General features: G+C 34.4%; 1 protein-coding gene across 2 annotated transcripts in view; it reads left to right on the forward strand.

The window, feature by feature from the left end:
- The window catches only part of Vti1a (Vesicle transport through interaction with t-SNAREs 1a), a 135296-nt gene that overhangs the window by 113306 nt on the left and 1784 nt on the right, over positions 1-20206 (forward strand). Inside the window, exon 7 of one of the 2 annotated variants that reach the window (XM_090409399.1) lies at positions 12550-12611. In XM_090409399.1, the coding sequence (XP_090265525.1) occupies positions 12550-12611 (62 nt within the window). Of the gene's footprint in view, positions 1-12549; positions 12624-20206 lie in introns of both variants that reach the window. The other variant, XM_090409400.1, reaches the window with a different exon arrangement.

Below are 20206 nucleotides of genomic sequence, written 5' to 3' on the forward strand. Positions count from 1 at the left end.
AATCTTCTAGTGTTCGTTAGGTACGAAAAAAATCAAAAAATTCATGACGACCTTTTATATTGCCAACCCTTGCCAGAACATACAACAGGAGAAGAAATTTTCAACAGCATAAATACCTTTATGCATCAAAACAAGTTTGATTGGAAAAGTTGTGTTGGAATAAACACGGACGGAGCGAAATCCATGGTCGGATCTAAAAAAGGGCTTGTTTCAAGTTCAATTAGCATACCAAATGCAAAGTCGACACACTGCTGCATACACGGGGAGACTTTGGCTACACATATGATGTCTACAGACCTAAGAAAAGTTCTTGATGAAGCTGTAAAAATCATAAATTATATTAAAGGCCGTCCTCTAAATGCCAGACTTTTCTCTCAACTTTGCAAAGAAATGGGAAGCAACTATACACAACTTCTTTTCCATACCGATGTTCGTTGGCTTTCTTGTGGAAAAGTTCTTACTTGTTTATTTGAACTTCGGAATGAACTACAAGTTTTTCTTGATGAAAAGTTTGACAAAAAGTATTTACATAATTGGAAATGGCTCAGTCAATTAGCATACCTGGCAGATATATTTACTGTATTAAATAGTCTTAATTTATCTTTACAAGGCAAGGAAATTTCTATATTTCATGTCCAAGATAAAGTGAACACCACGTTGGCAAAAATGAAGTTATGGCAAAAGCGGGTTGGTAATGGAGAATTTGACGCATTTCCATCGCTTCATGAATTGCTCGCAAGTTCAAATGAACAAATTGATGATGATGTGAAAATTACTATCCTGCAGCATTTAAAAGCTTACAAATGAATCTAGAAAATTATTTCCCTGAATTGGACATTAATATTGAGTGGATAAGATACCCTTTCAATAAAAACAAATTTATGCCAAAGGGTCTATTGTCAATAGAAGAAGAACAACTTTTAGAACTAGCTTCTGATAGTTTCCTAAAAAATAAATACAGTGAGAATACGTTATCATCATTTTGGCTACAAATACAGAATGAATTTCCTGAATTAACAGATAAAGCTCTTAGGTTCATTTTTCTATTTCCAAGTTCATATCTGTGCGAAGTTGGATTTTCGGCCTTTGTAAATGTTAAGACGAAGAAGAGGGATCGCATTATAGATGTCGAACCGCATCTGAGATTGAAATTAACAACTATAGAGCCAAATTTTGCTGAAATTTTATCTCACCATAAGCAATTTCATTCCTCTCATTGATGATAAATTATTTCAAGTAAGTAAAACTTTATAGTATCTTTATAAAGTTTGTTCTATTAAAAATAAATCATATTTTTTGTTTACATGAACATATAAATTCAAATAAAATAGATATTTAATTTTTTAATATTTTAAATTAATTTATTTATTTTTGAATTAATTAGGGGTACTTGGTAATAATGAAAATTTAAGAAGGGGGTCCGCAGATATCTGAAGTTTGAGAAACACTGCCTTAGGCTGTTGTAATTGTGATCCAAATTCGCCGACATAGAGCTGTTAAAATTTTAACTGCCTCTTCTCCCAGGGCTTTGAGCAGCTCAATAGGTATTCCATCACCTCCTGGTGCTTTCTTACTGGATAGCTGTTGCTATATAAATATTTATATTTATGTAGCAGATGAATTAGGTAGAATTAACTTCCTTATTTTGGCATTAATTAGGTTTGTTTGAAGCCAAGTTAGTTGTGACAGGCCATTCAGCCTAACATGTAAGGGAATAGAGGATCCAAAGACATTTAGAAACATTTATGTCCACAGTGGGATTAGAACACTCAGCTTATTGGTTGGAGAGTTGCAGCATTATTCACTTGTCATTTCTCATCACCACCTTGTCCAGGAAGTAGACATTTTTGAAATTTTAGCTTCCAAGGAGACCATATTTCATCTCTACATTCAGAATAAAAGGCTCTCTTGACATCATTCAATCAAATTGAATATAACAGAAAGATGGGAATTTCTCTTAAAATATCACTTGATTAGAATGGTTTTCAAGAATGCTGAAAAGTTGTGAAATTCCCATGAAGGAATTGAGGTAGAACCTTAATTGAAGTATTTATCAGAACTTTTCTGCCCCCCCCCCTTTGTACACTGCTTAGAAAGAAGTCAACAGACACCATAGCATGAAGAACAAATAGCCATGGCAACCCATTTTAATAAGATGTAGGACCTCCTTTTGCTGTGATGACTGCAGCATTCCTACAGGGTACTTTCTACAAGTGTATGATAGTGTTCAATGGAAATTTTGGACCATTCTTCCTTTAGGCATGTAACAAGGTCCTGGACTGTTGTGGGGCAGATGTCCTTTGACCTCACTTGACACTGCAGTTCATCCCACAAATGTTCAATAGGATTGAGATCAGGGCTCTGTGAAGGCCAGAAGTGTAGTGGCATTCATATCAACAAACCATGCTGCCTTATACACAGTGAATTGTCTTGCTGAAAGATACAATGGTCAGTTCCTTAGAAACACCACATTGTAGGAAGCATTGCATTTTCTAGAATGTTCAGATACCTCTTGGTGTTCATGGCACCACAGAGGTCCAAGGTCAAACTAGAAAAAACAGGACCATACCATTGCACCACCACCTCCAAATTTCATAGTTGGGGTTATGCACTGTAGTAAGAAATGTTCACTGGGCATCCACCACACCCGTCCATCTGCTTGGTAGAGAGTGTAGCATGATTCATTGCTCCATAACACAGCTTTCCAACCTTCCACATCTCACCGTACATGCTCTTTGCACCACTGAAAACAATGCTACATGTTGGTTTGGGTAATGTGGGATTTGCATATTGCAGTCCTACCATGGAAACCCATGTTGTGAACCTTTCTGAATGTTTCTGTGCAGATTCATGTTCCAGTCGATGCCCAGAACTCCACATTCAATGTGTCAGCTGATGAATAGTGGTTTTTTACATATTATCCATCGTAGAACCCTATGGTCATGTTTAGTTAGTGTTGTGGGTTGTCCACTTCAGGTAGCACTCACAGTTGACTCCCTGTGCTTTGATTTCAGTATGGTATCACTGATTGTTGACCTGAGATAGCCCAATTTGTGAACATTTTACTGAACAGATAGGCCTGCAACATGGCATCCTTGATGGAAGTTTTTTCACTTGGCTAAGCTACCAATTATATATTTGGTTTAATCCTTTATCCAAGTGTAAGCAAACAAAGTTTGCGCCTGAAGTATTTTCAGGACTGGGGCAACTCGTGGTAAAGGTGGTATAAGTTCTCATCACTTGCCTTAGTATCTCCCATAATGACTTCTCCATTACTTCCACTTTAGTATCACCACCTCTGGGCCCGGCTCCCACTGATGAGACCTCAATAAAGGTTGAATCTGGTCTGGGTAGTGGCCCTTCCCTTAATGCATAGCATTATACATGTCTGCAAGGAGATGTGCTTTACTTTATGGGAGATACTAAGGCAAGTGATGAGAACTTATACCATCTTTACCATGAGTTGCCGCAGTCTTGAAAATACTTCAGGCTCAAACTTTGTTTGCTTGCACTTGAATAAAGGATTAAACCAAATATATAATTGGTAACATGGCATCCTCTTGCAACACCTCTTTCAAACTCCATCAATTCCCATCTCGCAGTCATTTTACCCAGACACAGTTGTGCTGACTTAGGAGCATCAACTGGCTATAAACACATTACTTGTTACATGGCACGATGCACCTTGCCCGTAGGGTGTCTGTTGATTTCTTTCCAGGCAGTGTATATATGGTATGCACACCTCATAAGCAGATAATCACAGCATTTCTTAGATGAATAAAAACACTTCATCAGATGGAAGACAACCAAGTTATTGCAAAAGTCTTGTTACAAATTATAGTACTATTTGTAAAAGCAGCTTATGTCCTAGAAAATCCCATTTCAACAGATTGCTACAAATTCTAGCACACTACCTTATCTTTGCCATCACTCCAAAACCACCAGTTACAGAACACCATTAGGAATGCATATCTCATATCCAGGCATATGACTTTCCTTTTCTTGAGGTCATTTTAATTTGTTTTTGTTGGATATGCATCTTTTGAGTGCTTAGATAATGCAAACGAAACAATGGTGAGTAAATACTTAGTTATTACATTATTTCATTCTTTGATTTACATTGTTATTCTATTTGACAGGAGTGATCAGCTATGGAAGTTCTATTTTATATTAATTTTATTCTTCATACATTTTTTTTCTTCATTGTTTTCCTTTCTTTTGTTTTATTTGCCTCTGGAATGCATGAATTTACTAAAGTAACTGTTACACTAGTCCTTTCTGTTATTTTTGTGTTTCCATAGGAAAGCCTTAAAAGATTAATAGTTAATTTATAAAATATGCCTCTACACTAGATATGATTTTTAATCTTGTTAACAGTTGTTTATCATCCTTCTGTAGGCCATTTTTCTTAAATGGGTAATTAAACATTGAATTTGTTAATAAAAATTCTGAAAATGCTTTTTTTTTAATGATGATGCCTTTTCTTGTTGTATCATTGATATGCCTTATAATGAAAATGCCTATAATCTGCATCAGCTGAGCTGAACCACTATAAAACTAAGTATCTGTTACCATCTACAAAAGACAAACTGTCATCGCTGTCTTTAGCTCTTGTTAACCAGATTCCTTGTGAATGTAATTTGACATACTTTGGGCCAACAGGTTGTTCTCTGGAAAAAAAAAAAAAAAAGAATTAATGAACATATATTACATTAAATACATGAAACCTCATCTCATAAGCATTCCCCAGTATGAAGCTTGTCTTCTCCACAGAAGCCGTTTTAAATATGAAATAGTTTTATTATTATTAATTTATAGCTCACAGTAACTGTTTTTAATTGGTAAAACAATTGTTGTATGTACCTTGTATTCCTGTTCTTTGATTTTCATGTTTCTACACACTGATGATGTAATTTTATTTTCAGTATGAAATATCTGTACTTTCATTACAGTTAATTACTATGGTTATTATGTAATTTGTTGTTTATAGTGTTATACACAGGTATAAACAACATATTATATTCAATATAATATGTTAAATTGAATACAACATATTATATTCAATCTCTAAAGATTGAATATAATATGCACTTGTACATGTGAATTAAACTTTGCCACATCAAAGTGCTATCTTCTTTGTTTTAATTAACAGATGATGAATCAAAAGTGTACTTGCATTCAAATGTCTTCAGTTTAAACTTAGGTTTGACTGTGGTTTATCATTATTCGTAATTATTGTTCAAAGTGAGAAAAAAAAAATCTCATTTTGCATTTTTTTTTTATAATGCTATTTCCATTGCACTAAGTCATAATTATGAAGCTTGAGCATTAATATTACACAAAAAATAAATAAAATGAGAAAAATATATTATAAACCCTATACAGCAAGCATTCCAGAGTAAAGAAATGCAAATTTTTAAATATGTTTAAAACAAAGTTACTGGCCATGTAAGTAGATGGTAACTGAATTTTATCTTTCAGTTATTGACTACTTTTATGTGGAACATCTGACATAGAAAAACACACAAATCACAGTTAAATCATGTAATGAGTGCATTTTGTTTATCTATAAAATGTTCATTAAAGTTATACTTAAAAGAAAATTGTAGCTACAACATCTCCAAGCAAGTTCTAAACTTAAGGAATGGGCAGCAAACATTACCACTTTGAAAACACATACTCATAAGAAAGCTAAAATTAAGCTTCTGATTAACGTTCTAATTCTCATCAATTTTAAAATATAATTCTAATTATGTAAAAATCTATCTTAGTGGCATTACCTTCATGTAATGATTGCTGCTTTGCTAGTTTAGAAACCACCCTGATTGAAACCCTGCAGATTATGCTAGAGCAGAAAACTGACTTCTTTCATATTAATGCACAAGAAGGGAAATATGAAGGATTGCAAAACTATAGAACTATTAGCTTAACCTCTCACACAAGCAAGATTTTATTAAAGATCATTCTAAATAGAATAGAAGCCAAAGTTCAGTTAGGGATGTCAGCAGAACAAGCAGGTTTAAGGAAAGGCAAGGGCACCAGAGATCAGATCCCTTGCCTTAGACAGATCATTGAAAGGTATAAATAATTTACTGAAAAAGAGAGCCAAAAGGCTTCACTTCGGCGATGCATAATTATTCAAATTAAGTGGATATTGAATCCAACATTATTTCAAAGCTGAATAGAGAAACTAGAAGAGTTTCATACCAAATATAGATAGAAACTATAAAAGTTTTGGCAGATCCAAACGTAAGCAAACCTTTCATGACAGGGGCAACTCGTAGTAAAGGTGGAGTAAGATCTGATCACTATCCTTAGTATTTCCCATAATGTAAAACACATCTCCTAGTGGACATGTATGATGTTGTACATTATGGGAGGGGGGGGTCACTACCCAGACTGGTTTTGACCTTTGGTGAGGTCTCGTCAGTGGGAACCAGATTCAGATGTAAATGTAAATACTTGGATTGAAGTGATGCAGAACTTATACTTTACCATCTGAGTTGCTAAAAAAAGGTGTCGCCTCACAAAAGGCACCAAAAATTACTGAAAAAGAGAGCCACTTCGGTGGGCAAAATTATTCAAATTAAGTGAATATTGAATCCAACATTATTTCAAAGCTGAATAGAGAAACTACAAGAGTTTCATACCGAATATAAATAGAAACTATAAGTTTTGGTGGATCCAAGCTTAAGCAAACCTTTCTTTTTTGCATCGCCAAAGTGAAGCCGTTCAGTAATTTTTGGTGCCTTTTGTGATGTGACACCTTTTTTAGCAACTTGTATGGTAAAGTATAAGTTCTGCATCACTTCAACCTGAGTATTTACATTTACATCTGGGTCTTGCTCCCACTGACGAGACCTCAACAAAAGTCGAAACCGGTCTCGGTTGTGATCCCCTCCCCCATAATATATAACATCATACATGTCCGCTAGGAGATGTGTTTTACATTATGGGAAATAATAAGGATAGTGATCAGAGCTTACTCCACCTTTACTGTGTGTTGCTCCTGTCATGAAAGGTTTGCTTACACTTGGATTGGCCGAAACTTTTATAGTTTCTATATATATTCAGCATGAAACTCTTGTAGTTTCTCTATTCGGCTTTGAAATAATGTTGGATTCAATATCCACTTAATTTGAATATAAATAATTTAGATTACTACAAAGCTTTTGACTGTTCAGCATATGAAATTATAGGAGGTAATGAAAATAATGGGTTTTCCTCAACACATTATCAGGTTGATAGCTAACTTGTACAGTGAGCAAGAAGTCTTGGTAAGAACAGGTGTTGGGTTGACTGATTGGCTCCAGGTTAGCAAGGTTGCCTACTTTCTCCTTACCTGTTCAGTATCTATGAAACACTTATCCCCCATTCCCTGTTACATTAATCAACTCTGCTTGGAATCAAAAGTACTAATGAAAATATGTTGATATAGCTTAGTTATCAGTAGTGTACAAGAGAAGCATGTAGTAAATCAATTTTTTTTCCTGTATGTGGTTATGATTATTTTCAGAAATTAATTATCTTATTATTATTACATAACACCTCCAGGGAGTCCAAGGACTTCGAAGGAGGGCACCCACTCTACAACTCTGTCTCCGCCAGTTGCAACAACCTTCATCATCTACACCAACGCCATCTACCGCCAACCATCACCATTAGTATTTTCACACACAAATATCCATGCCCACAGCAGGATTTGAACCCATAACCTTTTGGCTGGAGAGCAAATACGCTAACCGATCGGCCAACCAGGCTGTCATCTTATTTAACTCTGCATTTAGCATAATCCACTTATTATTTTTAAAAATGAAATATTTGTAAAATATAATGTCTGTGTCTTTTTACATAGCTCAATACCTATAGAATTATGAATACCTAAACTAAAAAATAAAATGCTTGTTAAAGAGACAAATTTTGCATTTGTATTAGAAATTAAAATCAACAGCTGAAAACACATCAAATTCTGAAGGCTTGCCAACCTACTAATTTTCAAAAGAACAGGTTAAAAGAGTTCTTCCCACTCCATTTAGGAATAAAAAGCATTAGAGGATTTATTTTATAGTTTTGCAGGCTTTTGCATTAACTGTTTCATTCAAAAGGTAAACTGTTGCAGATTGCTTCCACTAAAACACAAGTCTGCTTCACATGTATATTATATGTGCATCACTGTTGATGTTGACATTGCCTTTTATATCCCATCTCTGCTAAGTTAAACAGTTTTATAAGATTAAAACACCAGTAGTTGAGCATTATATCTTTGTTCTTATTGCTGTGTGGACAAATTTCCGGCACTTCCTCGAACTTACAGATGTAAGATCTAACTGTTATGTGGAGTACAAGAGAATTTGGTTTCCTCCCAAATAACATTTTCTTTTTAGTTGTGTGGAATGCTGAACCAGATTTTTTGCTCTTTTTTCTGTATATCTCTAACCTGTTTACTCATTTGGAATTTCTCTTGAGCTGCCTATTTGACCTACATAATAAAGTTGGCAAGCAGAGTAAATCTTGTAAATACTTGACTTTTTTAATAGCAAATGAGGTGGCTTAACTGATTGTAGAATGATATTTAAAAAAGTGAAACTAACCTTTATGTTGTGTTTCAAGTCTTTGGGCTATTCTGATAATCATGTTTTGTATATAAGGTAAATGTAAGAAAGTTTTAAAGCGAATAAAAGTTGAGCAGCTCTCAGATGTGAACTGTAGACTAAAATACAAAAAGATTATTGAATCAAAAATGAAAGAGTTTGAGAACCGGAATCAAACCTTGGAGATTCAGTGGCAAACTCTGAAGAAACACATTGATTTATTCTGCCAGAGAGGCATGTGGTGAGGTTGTCTGCAAGGATAAAAAAATCAGAACTCCCTGGTGGACACAGGAAGTTAAAGAGGCAGTGAAGGAAAAGAAGAAAGCATATCAAAAGTTCCTGGCAAATAAGTCAGCTTTTGCTCTTAGAGAATACAGAGACGAATGCTAAACACTGTGTAAAACTAGCTAAACAAAAGTCATGGGAGGACTTTCGCAAGAATATAGAAAATAAATATCAAGAAGGTGGCAAAATATTCTGGAGGTTGTTGAAGAAGCTTAGGAATTGAGGAAAGAATGCTGTAAAAGGAGTTAGAGATGATAAAGGTGACATGAAAATGGGAGACAAAGATATCCTTGAAGTATGGAGTAATTACTTTGAAAAACTGCTAAATGAAACAAGCAGTGATGACAGCACAGTGGTAAAAAAACACTGCCCAGGCATGCAGTCAGGAATACATATCCATACTTGAAGTAGAAAAAGCTATCAAAGGCTTGAAATGTGGAAAGGCAGCAGGAGTAGATGATATTCGACCAGAAATGCTGAAGTATGGTGGTATGAAGTAAGGTAACTGGGTGATGCCCCAGCTTCCATGAAATCAGGATACAAGAGTGTACAGAGGATTTGAAATTGAATGTGATCATTACTACTAAGCAGGATAAAAATGGATATCACATTGAAATGAACGGTATGTAAGAAAGTTTTAACAAGAAACACAGTTGAGCAGCTTCTTTTACTGGTAAATTATAAACTTGACTATACAAACATTATTGAAGAAAAAAATGAAACAAATTGAAAACAAGAACCTGACCTTGGAATCTCATTGGCAAATTCCTAAGAAGATATTAATTAATTCAGCTAGGGAGATATGTGGTGAAGTTGTCTGCAAGGATAGAAAAATAAGAACATCATGGTAGGCACAAGTTAAAGAAGCAGTCCAGGAAAAAAGAAAGCATACCAAAAGTTACACTACATAATTTGGGGGGTCTGGTCACAACGTTGAATTCCAGATGATTGGAATAGAACTCTCGTAGTTCTCAGCTAAAAAAGGGAATAAAGGAATATGAGAATTATAGAAGAATTTCTCTACTAAGTGTTTCAGGTAAGATTTAAGCAAGCATACTTGAAAAGAGGTTGAGAAAGATTGTGAAAGAGAAACTTGGAAAATAACAAGCTGGGTTCAGGCCAAAGTTGTCAAGATCATATTTTCACCTTACGACATATAGTTGAGAAAACATAGGAATGTGACAAGGATCTATACTTAAGTTTTGTGGATCTGGAAAAGGCATATGACAAGGTGCCCAGAGAAAAGTTTTTCAAAAGACTACATTTATATAGGGTAAATAGAATATTATACAGAGCAGTACATGTAAGTTGTCAGTCAGCAGTTAGAATTGAAGGAAATACAGGAAGATGGCTTGATGTAAATCATGTGTATGACAAGAATGCACATTATCTCCACTCTCATTCATCTATATGTATTATTATGAAAGAAAGTGGCATTAGGCATGATATTAGAATTGGACATGTCAAACTTAGTTCTTTGCTTTATGCAGATAATGTTGTACTCGTAAACATATCTACTGCTGCCTAGGATTCTAGAACTAAATTGAATAATATCTGTAACAAATTTGGCATGAAAATTAGCACTAAAGAGACCAAACTATGAAAATAGCCAGGAACCTTCAGCTGCATTCTGAATGGAGATCCTACAGAACAAGTAAAATATTTCAGTTATTTAGGCACAGTTTTCAGTGAAGATAACAGGTTATCAATCTGGAAATAGACAACAGAATAAGCAAAGCTGGTGTGATGGGTAGCGAGCTGAATAAATTTATATGGAATAAGAGAGAAATTAGCCAAAACACTAATCTAGCAGTGTACAAGACAGTATTCAGACCAGTTTTAAGTTATGGATTTGAGAGTTGGATTAGAAATAAAGCACTTGATCAAAGACTAGATCACAGATATGAGGAATTTGAGAAAAAATAGGGTAGTAACTGATGGCATCAATGTCAGAATAATATTAAAAATGAAGATATTAGAAAGGAATTTGGCATTGTTAGCATTCAGGACTGTGTGAGCAGAGCTACTCTAAAATGGTATGGTCACTTAACCACCTTACTGGCTATTGATCAAATATGCATCCTCATACACTTCGTATGCATTATATATTACAATGTAATATCAGTGGTATTACAATTTTAATATGCACTTCGCATCCATAATAACCTTGACGTCTATAGACGTCTTGACTGGTAGCGTGGTTAAACAGAATGGGAGAAGAAATGTTAGCAAAACAGGTTTCATGCAAAGATGGCAGGAAAGAGATCCAAAGGAAGACCATGATCTAGGTGGATTGATTCAGTCAGAAGTGCCTTAGGTATGACGATATTGAAGTGCTGACAATTAATAGACTAATTTGGTGGGAAATTGTTGATAGAAGATTAATAATAATGTAAACTTAATCGTGTAGTGCTGTTAAGCTTGAACATCCCTTAAGGGTACATATCAGAAAATTGATGATGATTTGATGCATATTGTTCAAAGGATTCTATTAAATACTAGAAAGCTATAATGAGATTGAGGCATTTCCAAGCCTTCTTTGTCTTCCTGTATTGCTGTCATAGTGATGTCTAAACATTGTTGGACAGATATGATAGTTTCTGGTGTGAAAAAGTCTGTATCCAGACTAGGTTTAAGAAAGCCATTGGTTCTACAATCACATCTTTTGTTTTTTTCACTCTCTGGAATATTTTAAGTGTTTGTCTTTCAAATATATATGACTTAATTGGAACTAAGTATCTTGAAAAGTTGTATGTCAGGGAATTTCTACTGTCCACATCCAGGCAGTGATGCTTTGAACTTGCTTTAATGTAGTTTGTTCTGCATATTTAGCATTTTTAACTGTATTTTTATGCAGTTTTTATCCTGAGTAAACAGACCATAGAGCTTGCATAACTAATATTGTATATAAATCTGTAATATCAGTAATGTGAAAAATAATCATAGAAGCTTGCAGTTGCTATAACAATTTGCTGTTGAAAATTATAAGTGTGAAATCAACTTTTAAAATGTTTTAAAGGACAAAGAGAAATGTTGAGTGAAAAAATTTCTACTGGAGTAACTCTAATGTACTGTAAACTTAAGAGTTAATCGAAACTAAATGGACAATAACGGTGCAGTTTGTATTTGAATAATACAAAGATTAAGCACATTTTAAAGTACACTAATTGTGAAAAGTGCAAAAATCTATGGATTTAAATGGGATGTTGAACTCTTCAGTGTTTAATGCTTTACTGTATTGCACATCTTTAACTTACTCCTAAGAAATTTCCCAACATTTGATAAAATGCTTAGAATAAGTTCTTACATTACATTACACATAACTGGGCAACTGTCTTTAGGAGCATGCAGGCTTCTGATACAAAAGGCATGTATTGTTAATGTATAATAAAATTATTATGTATAAAAAAAGTACATAAATACTAATAAAAATACTATAATCAATTAAATTTTCATGCTGTTTAATTTTCTTGTTAATATATATTCTGATAATATACCTAAGAACATAGTAAACTAATATGAAGTTATAAGTATGAATAATTCATAATTTAACTTTTAATTAAGCATTAAATACGTATTATATTACAGGAAGTAAATCCTATTTATTACTAGAATTTATTGTGTGTCAGAAATAAAATTTCATATTATCATGATTTGATTTTCTTATTTTCAGCTAAAAGAAACTGATCATGAGTTAGGAAAGAGTTCACGGATCTTGAGTAGAATGATGAGACGGTAAGTCATGAGGTAAAAACTTGCAGCCACAAGTTTCTATCTTTAAGTCAAACTCTTTTTTGCACTTAATTGTCCATTTTGTTCTAGTACACTGTTAAATGATATGCTGTTAAAGAAGTTCATTCCTTATTGACATAAGATAATAGAAATAGTAATAATTAATTTGAAGTAATCTGATTTTTTTAATTAATTGATTATGAGGATATAAGGTCAGCTAGTATATAATTAATCATCTTATGATGGATAATAACTGTATTCTTTTTCAAATTCCGTACAAATTCTTTTTTATGCATGTGCAATTCAAAGGCAATAAATGGTTGGCACATTTTTGTTTCAGATTCATGAGTTTATTGAATGTATTATATAATTTTTAGCATTCTATTAAAACAGAAGATGTTTATTTTATGTTTACATATCTAATCTATTCAAAATGCCATATTCATTTTAGAGACTAGAAATTTTTCTGTCATCAAAATCTGTTCTTTTTTATCTTTATTTTTCAACTTTATCGAATGATTTGAGGGCTAGCATAACATTTTTTTTTTATTTAATAAAGTAACGGAGTTGACAAAAGCACTGAATATTCAGCCAAAGCATACTGAATTAAATTTTACATACAAATATTTTTAAAGAATAAAATAGAAAAATACACTCCTTAAAAACTGATAGCAATTTTTAATCAATATATATTTTTTTTTGTTCAAAATATTCATTTATAAAATTTAATTTACAATATTGCAGAATGAAGAAAGATTAAAAAAAAAGTGTAATAATACTTCAACTAATCATGTGACCACATGAAAATAAATAAGTGTATAAACTTTGAAAGTTTTGAAAACTGACTGGCAAACTTATGAGAATACCATCATTGGCATTTGAGTTGCCTTAGCTTGCACTACTAAAAAGAGGCACTCTAGATCAAGGCATCCATATGTTTGCCTTTTATCATCATCAAATTCCTGATATATACCCTCAAGGGGTGTACAGGATATGATAGTACTACATGAAAAATTATATCATTACTAACTTCCTATCTACAATTTTCCTCCAAATTAGTCTGTTACCTGTCAAGAACTCCAACATTATCAGATCTTATATTGTTATCTTCTAAGGCACTTTTTACTGTATCAATCCACCTATATCTTGGTCTTCCTCTGGGTCTTTTTCCTACCAACCTGGCAGAGAACACTTGTTTTGCTAATCTTTCCTTTCCCATTCTCTTTAAGTGACCATACCACCAGAGATTAGCTCTGCTAATGCATTCCTGGATGTTGACAAGGTCAAGTTCTTCCCTAATATCCTCATTTTTAATATGATATTGCCATTGATGCCATCTGTTTGTGCCCCTAATCTTTTTCAGGACTCTCTTATCTGTGGTCTCTAGCCTTTGGTCAAGTGTTTTACTTCTAACCCAGCTCTCAGATCCATAAGTTAAAATTGGTTTGAGCACTGTATTGTATACAACAAACTTAGTGTTTTGACTAATTTCTCTTATTCCATATAAATTTATTCAATTGACTTCCTCCCATGCCAGCTTTGTTGATTCTGTTGTCTATTTCCATATTTAATTTACCATCTTCACTAAAAATCGTGCCTAAGTAGCTGAAATGTTTATCTTGTTCCACAGGTCCTCCATTCACAATGCAGTTGACATTTTCAATGCTTCTGCCTATTTTCATTGTCTTTGTCTTGTTATTGCTGACCTTCATACCATATCTATTACAACACTCATTCAATTTAGTCAGGGAATCTTGCAGACTTGTAGCGGATTTATTTAGAAGTATAACATTGTCTGCATAAAGCAAATTGCCGACATTAACATTTCCAATTTTGATATCAGGTTTAATACCCCTTTACTTCATAATTTGATCCATAATGATAATAAATAACAGAGGGGATAATGTACATCCTTGTCTAACACCAGATTTAACATCAAACCATCTTCCTGCACTTCCTTCAATTCTAACTGCTGACTTACAGCTCAAATAAAGACTAAGTATTGCTTGATATAATGCCTCATTGACAGTCCAAATAGCTTCTCTCTTGGCACCTTGTCATATGCCTTTTCCTGATCTGCAAAACTTAAATACAGATCTTTGTTATATTCCCGTGATTTCTCAACTATCTGTCGTAAAGTGAAAATCAGATCCCGACAATATATTTGGTCTCACAATCCAGCTTGTTCTTCACCAAGCTTCTCTTCCATAATCCTTCTCAACCGTTTGTAAAGTACTCTTGCATATATCTTACCAGGAACACTCAGTAGAGAAAAACCCCTGTAATTCTTGCATTCAGTTTTATTTTCCTTTTTATATATAGGTATTATGAGAGCTCTACTCCAGTCATCTGGAATTTGTCCCTCTGTCCAGGCCTTCTGAACTGTGCAGTGCAACCACTGTAAGACTTATACCTCAATACTTGAGCATTTCTGGTCAAATATCATCTACTGCCTGCCTTTCCACATTTCAGGCTTTTGTTGGCTTTTTCTACTTCAAGTACGGATATGGCTAACTGTGTGGACCATGTTACCTTTATCATCTCTAATTCCTCTTACAGCACATTGCACTTTCCTACATTTCTGAGCTTCTTCAACAACTTCCAGAATATCTTGTCACCTTCTTGATATTTATTTTCTATGTTCTTACCCAAGTCCTCCCATGACTTTTGCTTAGCTAAAATTTCTTACATTTGTCTCTGTATTCCTGACTGCATACTTGGTCAGTGTTTTTTGCCACTGTGCTGTCATCAGTGCTTGTTTAATTTAACAATTTTTTGAAGTAATTACTGCATACTTCAAGGATTTTTTTTTCCTGTTTTCATGTTACCTTTCTGATCTGATCCTATGGCTTCCTCTCTTTGAGAGGGTTGCAGCTGATTACTAGGGAGATAATGATGCAAGGTGGTTTTTTCCCGTTGCCTTCCTTGCCGTAAGTATTTATGACTGTAGCCTGTGTATTCACTGGTTCGGTTTGCCTGCTTCCAGGATGAAAAACCCCAGATAAACTGGCGGGAAAAAAACCTGGGGTCCACACCTAAGACCGGCTAACTTGGCTATGGCTGAGGAAGATCTTTCAGCTCCTCACACCACTGACTGGAATCGAACCTAGGACACTCCTTCCCTAGGCATATGGTTGCGGAGCTCATAGCCACTAGGCTAACTGTGCGGACCATGTTACCTTTATCATCTCTAATTCCTCTTACAGCACATTGCACTTTCCTACATTTCTGAGCTTCTTCAACAACTTCCAGAATATCTTGTCACCTTCTTGATATTTATTTTCTATGTTCTTACCCAAGTCCTCCCATGACTTTTGCTTAGCTAAAATTTCTTACATTTGTCTCTGTATTCTCTACGAGCACAAGCTGACTTATTTGCCAGGAACTTTTGATATGCTTTCTTCTTTTCTTTCACTGCCTCTTTAGCTTCCTGTGTCCACCATGGAGTTCTGATTTTTCTATCCTTGCTGACAACCTCACCACATGCCTCTCTGGCTGAATCAATCAGGGTTTTCTTCAAGGCTCGCCACTGAATCTGCAAGGTTTGGTTCCTGTTCTCAAACTCTTTCATTTTTTCTTCAATAATGTTTGTGTATTTTACATGCAGTCTGCAGTTCACATCTGAGAGCTGCTCAACTTTTATTCGCTTCAAAACTTTCTTTTTTTACCTTGGGTATAATATATGTTAAAGATACCAATTAATTTTAAATATAAACCTGGTTTTTTACTCCATTTCTCAAGTAAGCAAACAGACAAGTCAGTCGAGTTTGCGCCTGCAAGTGTTGCAAGTCTAGCTGACCCTGCACGTAGTGCAAGTCCAAGGCAACTCGTAAAGGTAGAATAAGCTCTGATCACTATTCCTAATATTTACCCATAATGCAAAGCACATCTCTTGGAGGAGATGTATGATGCTATGCATTGAAGGCAAGGGGCCACTACCCAGACCGGTTTCAACCTTTATTGGGGTCTCATCAGTAGGAGCCAGGCTAAGAAATACTAAGTTTTAAGTAATACAGAGCTTATAAATATTTTACCAACACAAGTCACCATAAGGTGCTTTGACCTTATTAAATAAAAATCTCAGGATGAGAGATAGATGTAGAAAGTTTTTTACCTTGGGTATAATATATGTTAAAGATACCAAGTTATTTTAAATATAAACTTGGTTTTTTTACTCCATTTCCCAAGTAAGGGAAAGTAAGTCTCATCCTGAGATTTTTATTTAATAAGGTCAAAGCACCTTATGGTAACTTGTTGGTAAAATATTTATAAGCTCTGTATTACTTAAAACTTAGTATTTCTTAGCCTGGCTCCTACTGATGAGATCCCAATAAAGGTCGAAACCGGTCTGGATAGTGGCCCTTGCCTTTAATACATAGCATCATACATCTCCTCCAGGAGATGTGCTTTGTATTAAGGGTAAATATTAAGAATAGTGATCAGAGTTTATTCTACCTTTACCATGAGTTGCCTTGGACTTGCACTACCTTGCAAAATCACGACAAAACATTGCACGTTTTTCTTTAAATAACAAAAATATTAATGGAACTTATTTTAAAGTGTGAAATATTGAGAATAATTATGGATTTAATAATCAAAATGAATTCATTAAATTATTGTTATTATTATTATTCAGGCCTCCATGGAGTCAAAAGACTCATCATGTGAGAGGTCCTTCCTAGGAAACCAAGCGAAAGAACTCCCCAGTGTCACCCCTGTAATTACTTCTCAACAGTTTAAAAGTCTCTATCATACCACCTCTCCTTCTCTCTACCAAACTCTGCAGTCCACATTCCCTCAGCCGATCTTCCTAACTACATTGTACAATCCTGAAACTATCTTTGTTATCTGCCTCTGTACCTTTTCCACAGTTAATTTATCTGCTTCAAATCTTGGGGACCAAATTCGAGAACAATAGTCTAATTGTGGTCTGATCAGAGTCTTATACAGCAGAATGATAACTCTTTTATCTCTGAAGGTCAGTGTCCTTCTTAGTATTGCAGCAATCCTCTTGGTTACCTCTGCAATATGTTCCATGAATTTCAATTTTCTATCAATCATCACTCCTAGATCTCTTGTCTCCCCTACTTCCTCCAACAGAGTATGCTGCCTCCCATTGATGTATCCCAAACTTCAAGATGTTACATTTTGCTGCATTATACTGACACCCCCATTCATTTGTGCATCTGTCCAGTTTATTCAGATCCTCTTGCAGGGTTGCCACATCTGCACTATTAGTAATAATCCTTCCTAGCTTGACATCATCTACAAACAACTGAATATCCCCCTGCAATCCACTGACAATGTCATTGATATAAAGGTTAAATAGTACAGGTCACAATACTCAGCTCTGTGGGGCCCCATTTGTAACCTTCTGCCTCCTTGATATTGCCCCACCATACACAACTCTCTGATACCTATCAGACAGCCAATCCTGAATCTATTTGACTAATCCGACATCTAAACCCATGTGTTGAAACTTAAATATCACCTTATTATGTGACACCCTGTCAAATGCCTTTGCAAAATCCAAAAAAATGGCAGTATAAGGGATAGGTGGTACGGACATATACTATGGCATGATGGCCTTGTGAAAAGAATAACTGAAAGCAAAATGGCGGGGAAAAGAAAGCACAGGCCTGAGGAGTTACTAGGAGATTAAGAAGAAAGCCAATGACAAGACGGAATGGAGAAAATTACAGCTGAGCTACCAGTCCCAAAACTGATGCAACTGATGATTTTGATATGCCTTTCCCTTATCAATTGCTCTTGTGACTTTATTATAAAAGACAATTATATTACTAAAGCAAGAGAGCCCCTTAACAAATCCATGTTGACTTTCACAGATAACATTACCCTCATCTGCCCAGTGCTGTATATGGTCCATCACTAATTTCTCCAAGATCTTAACTACTGATGAAACACAAACTGGCCTATAATTAGACACTTCGATTCTGCTATCGTCCTTATGCAATGTCACTATCTTGGTTTCCTTCTATTCCTTGGGTAGCTTTCTGTAGCCAGACTTTCATTGAAAAGCCAGGTCAACAGAGCTGTCAGTTCTTTAGCACATTCTCTCAAAACCTGTGGTGAAATACCATCCAGTCCCACAGCTTTACTGACATCCATAATACTCAGTATTTGGAACACACTCTCCTTTTGTACCTCTAAACCTCAAACCTGCCCAATCCCTCTAGTATTAAAACTTACTTCTCCAGGATGAAATACTCCAATAAAGTGTTCATTGAACAACTCCACTATGTCCTCTCCATCAGTCACTCTATTCCCATTCTTATCCCACAATGTCATTCTTCCACAGTCATTTCTTCGCCTACTGGCCACATAGCTAAAAAATTCCCTATGATTTTATTTGGATCTTAGTGCTAATCTTTTCTCATATTACAGTTTTGCTTCCTTACCATACTAGTCACTCTCCTGGCCTGAGTCTTATATTCTTCATGCATGTGCTCTCCACCCCCTCTCCTTATATATCTTCCATAAGCTGTCTTCTATTTTATTAATAAATCTGTACCAGGAATCTTGGTGGTGAGCTTTCTGTACTATATAGTTTTAGCTATATTTCTTGTTTTTGTATATGTTTAATGTTTTTCTTTTTAATATTTTATTTTTCTTTCCAAGTGCTTCACTGTTTTATGGATGATCTTTATTAAAGTTTCCCGTTCTTCTTCTATATCTTGAAGATTTGGGCTTCTTTTAGGTAATCTGTTAATCATGATTGATATAGCATTCTAATACTTTCTTCTTGTAATAGATATACTTTGTACACTTGTTCTATTTCTTGTTTTTTCTTATTTACTTCCTTTTTCCATTTTTCTAGTATTTCTATTTTAGAGACTACTAAGTAATGATCTGAAAAAAATTTCACTTCCTCTGTAAACATGTACATCTCTCACTAGTGGAGCTAGTTTCTGATTAGTAATGGTATAATCAAATAATAGATATTGTTCCTCTGCCATTTCAAGTATATTTATTTATATTCTTTTTTTGAAAAAAAAGTATTGGTTATTAAAATTATTGAAAGTACAGAAGTCTAATAGTTCTTGACCATTGTTATTCATGCAAATTTCTCCATATTTTCCTAAGAAATTTGGGATTGGATTATTTCCAATTCTAGCATTAAGATCTCTTGCTATTAATATACAGTCATTTTTATTACATTTATTTAATTGATTTTGTAGTTCCTCATAAAACTGTTTGGAATCCTCTTTCCTGCCTTTTTCAGGGGCATATACTCCTATGATATTTAAGTAGCTTCTATTTGTTTTTAATTTAACTGTTATAATCTGGTAATTTACAAAATTGTACTTTTATATTCTATTTTTCCATTTAGTATCGATTAAAATGGCCACACCACTAAAAGCTCTGATATGTTGGTCCTCTCCACTATATAGCATAGTAAAACCATCTATATCTTTTGTTCTGTTTAATTTCTTTTTTGTTTCTGTTATCATGGCTATATTAATACTTTTAGTTTGTAGTTGTTTTACTAAAGAGCTGTAGCAAATTCATTGATTATGGATTTTGTAAAAATGCACAGGTGAATTTATAGAAAGTCATGGCTGTCAGGTAAAGAAAAA

Source organism: Typopeltis vanoorti, chromosome 19 (assembly GCF_054136105.1).
Source record: "Typopeltis vanoorti isolate ZY-2024b chromosome 19, IOZ_Tvanoo_1.0, whole genome shotgun sequence".
In the NCBI taxonomy this organism is placed as follows: domain Eukaryota; kingdom Metazoa; phylum Arthropoda; class Arachnida; order Uropygi; family Thelyphonidae; genus Typopeltis; species Typopeltis vanoorti.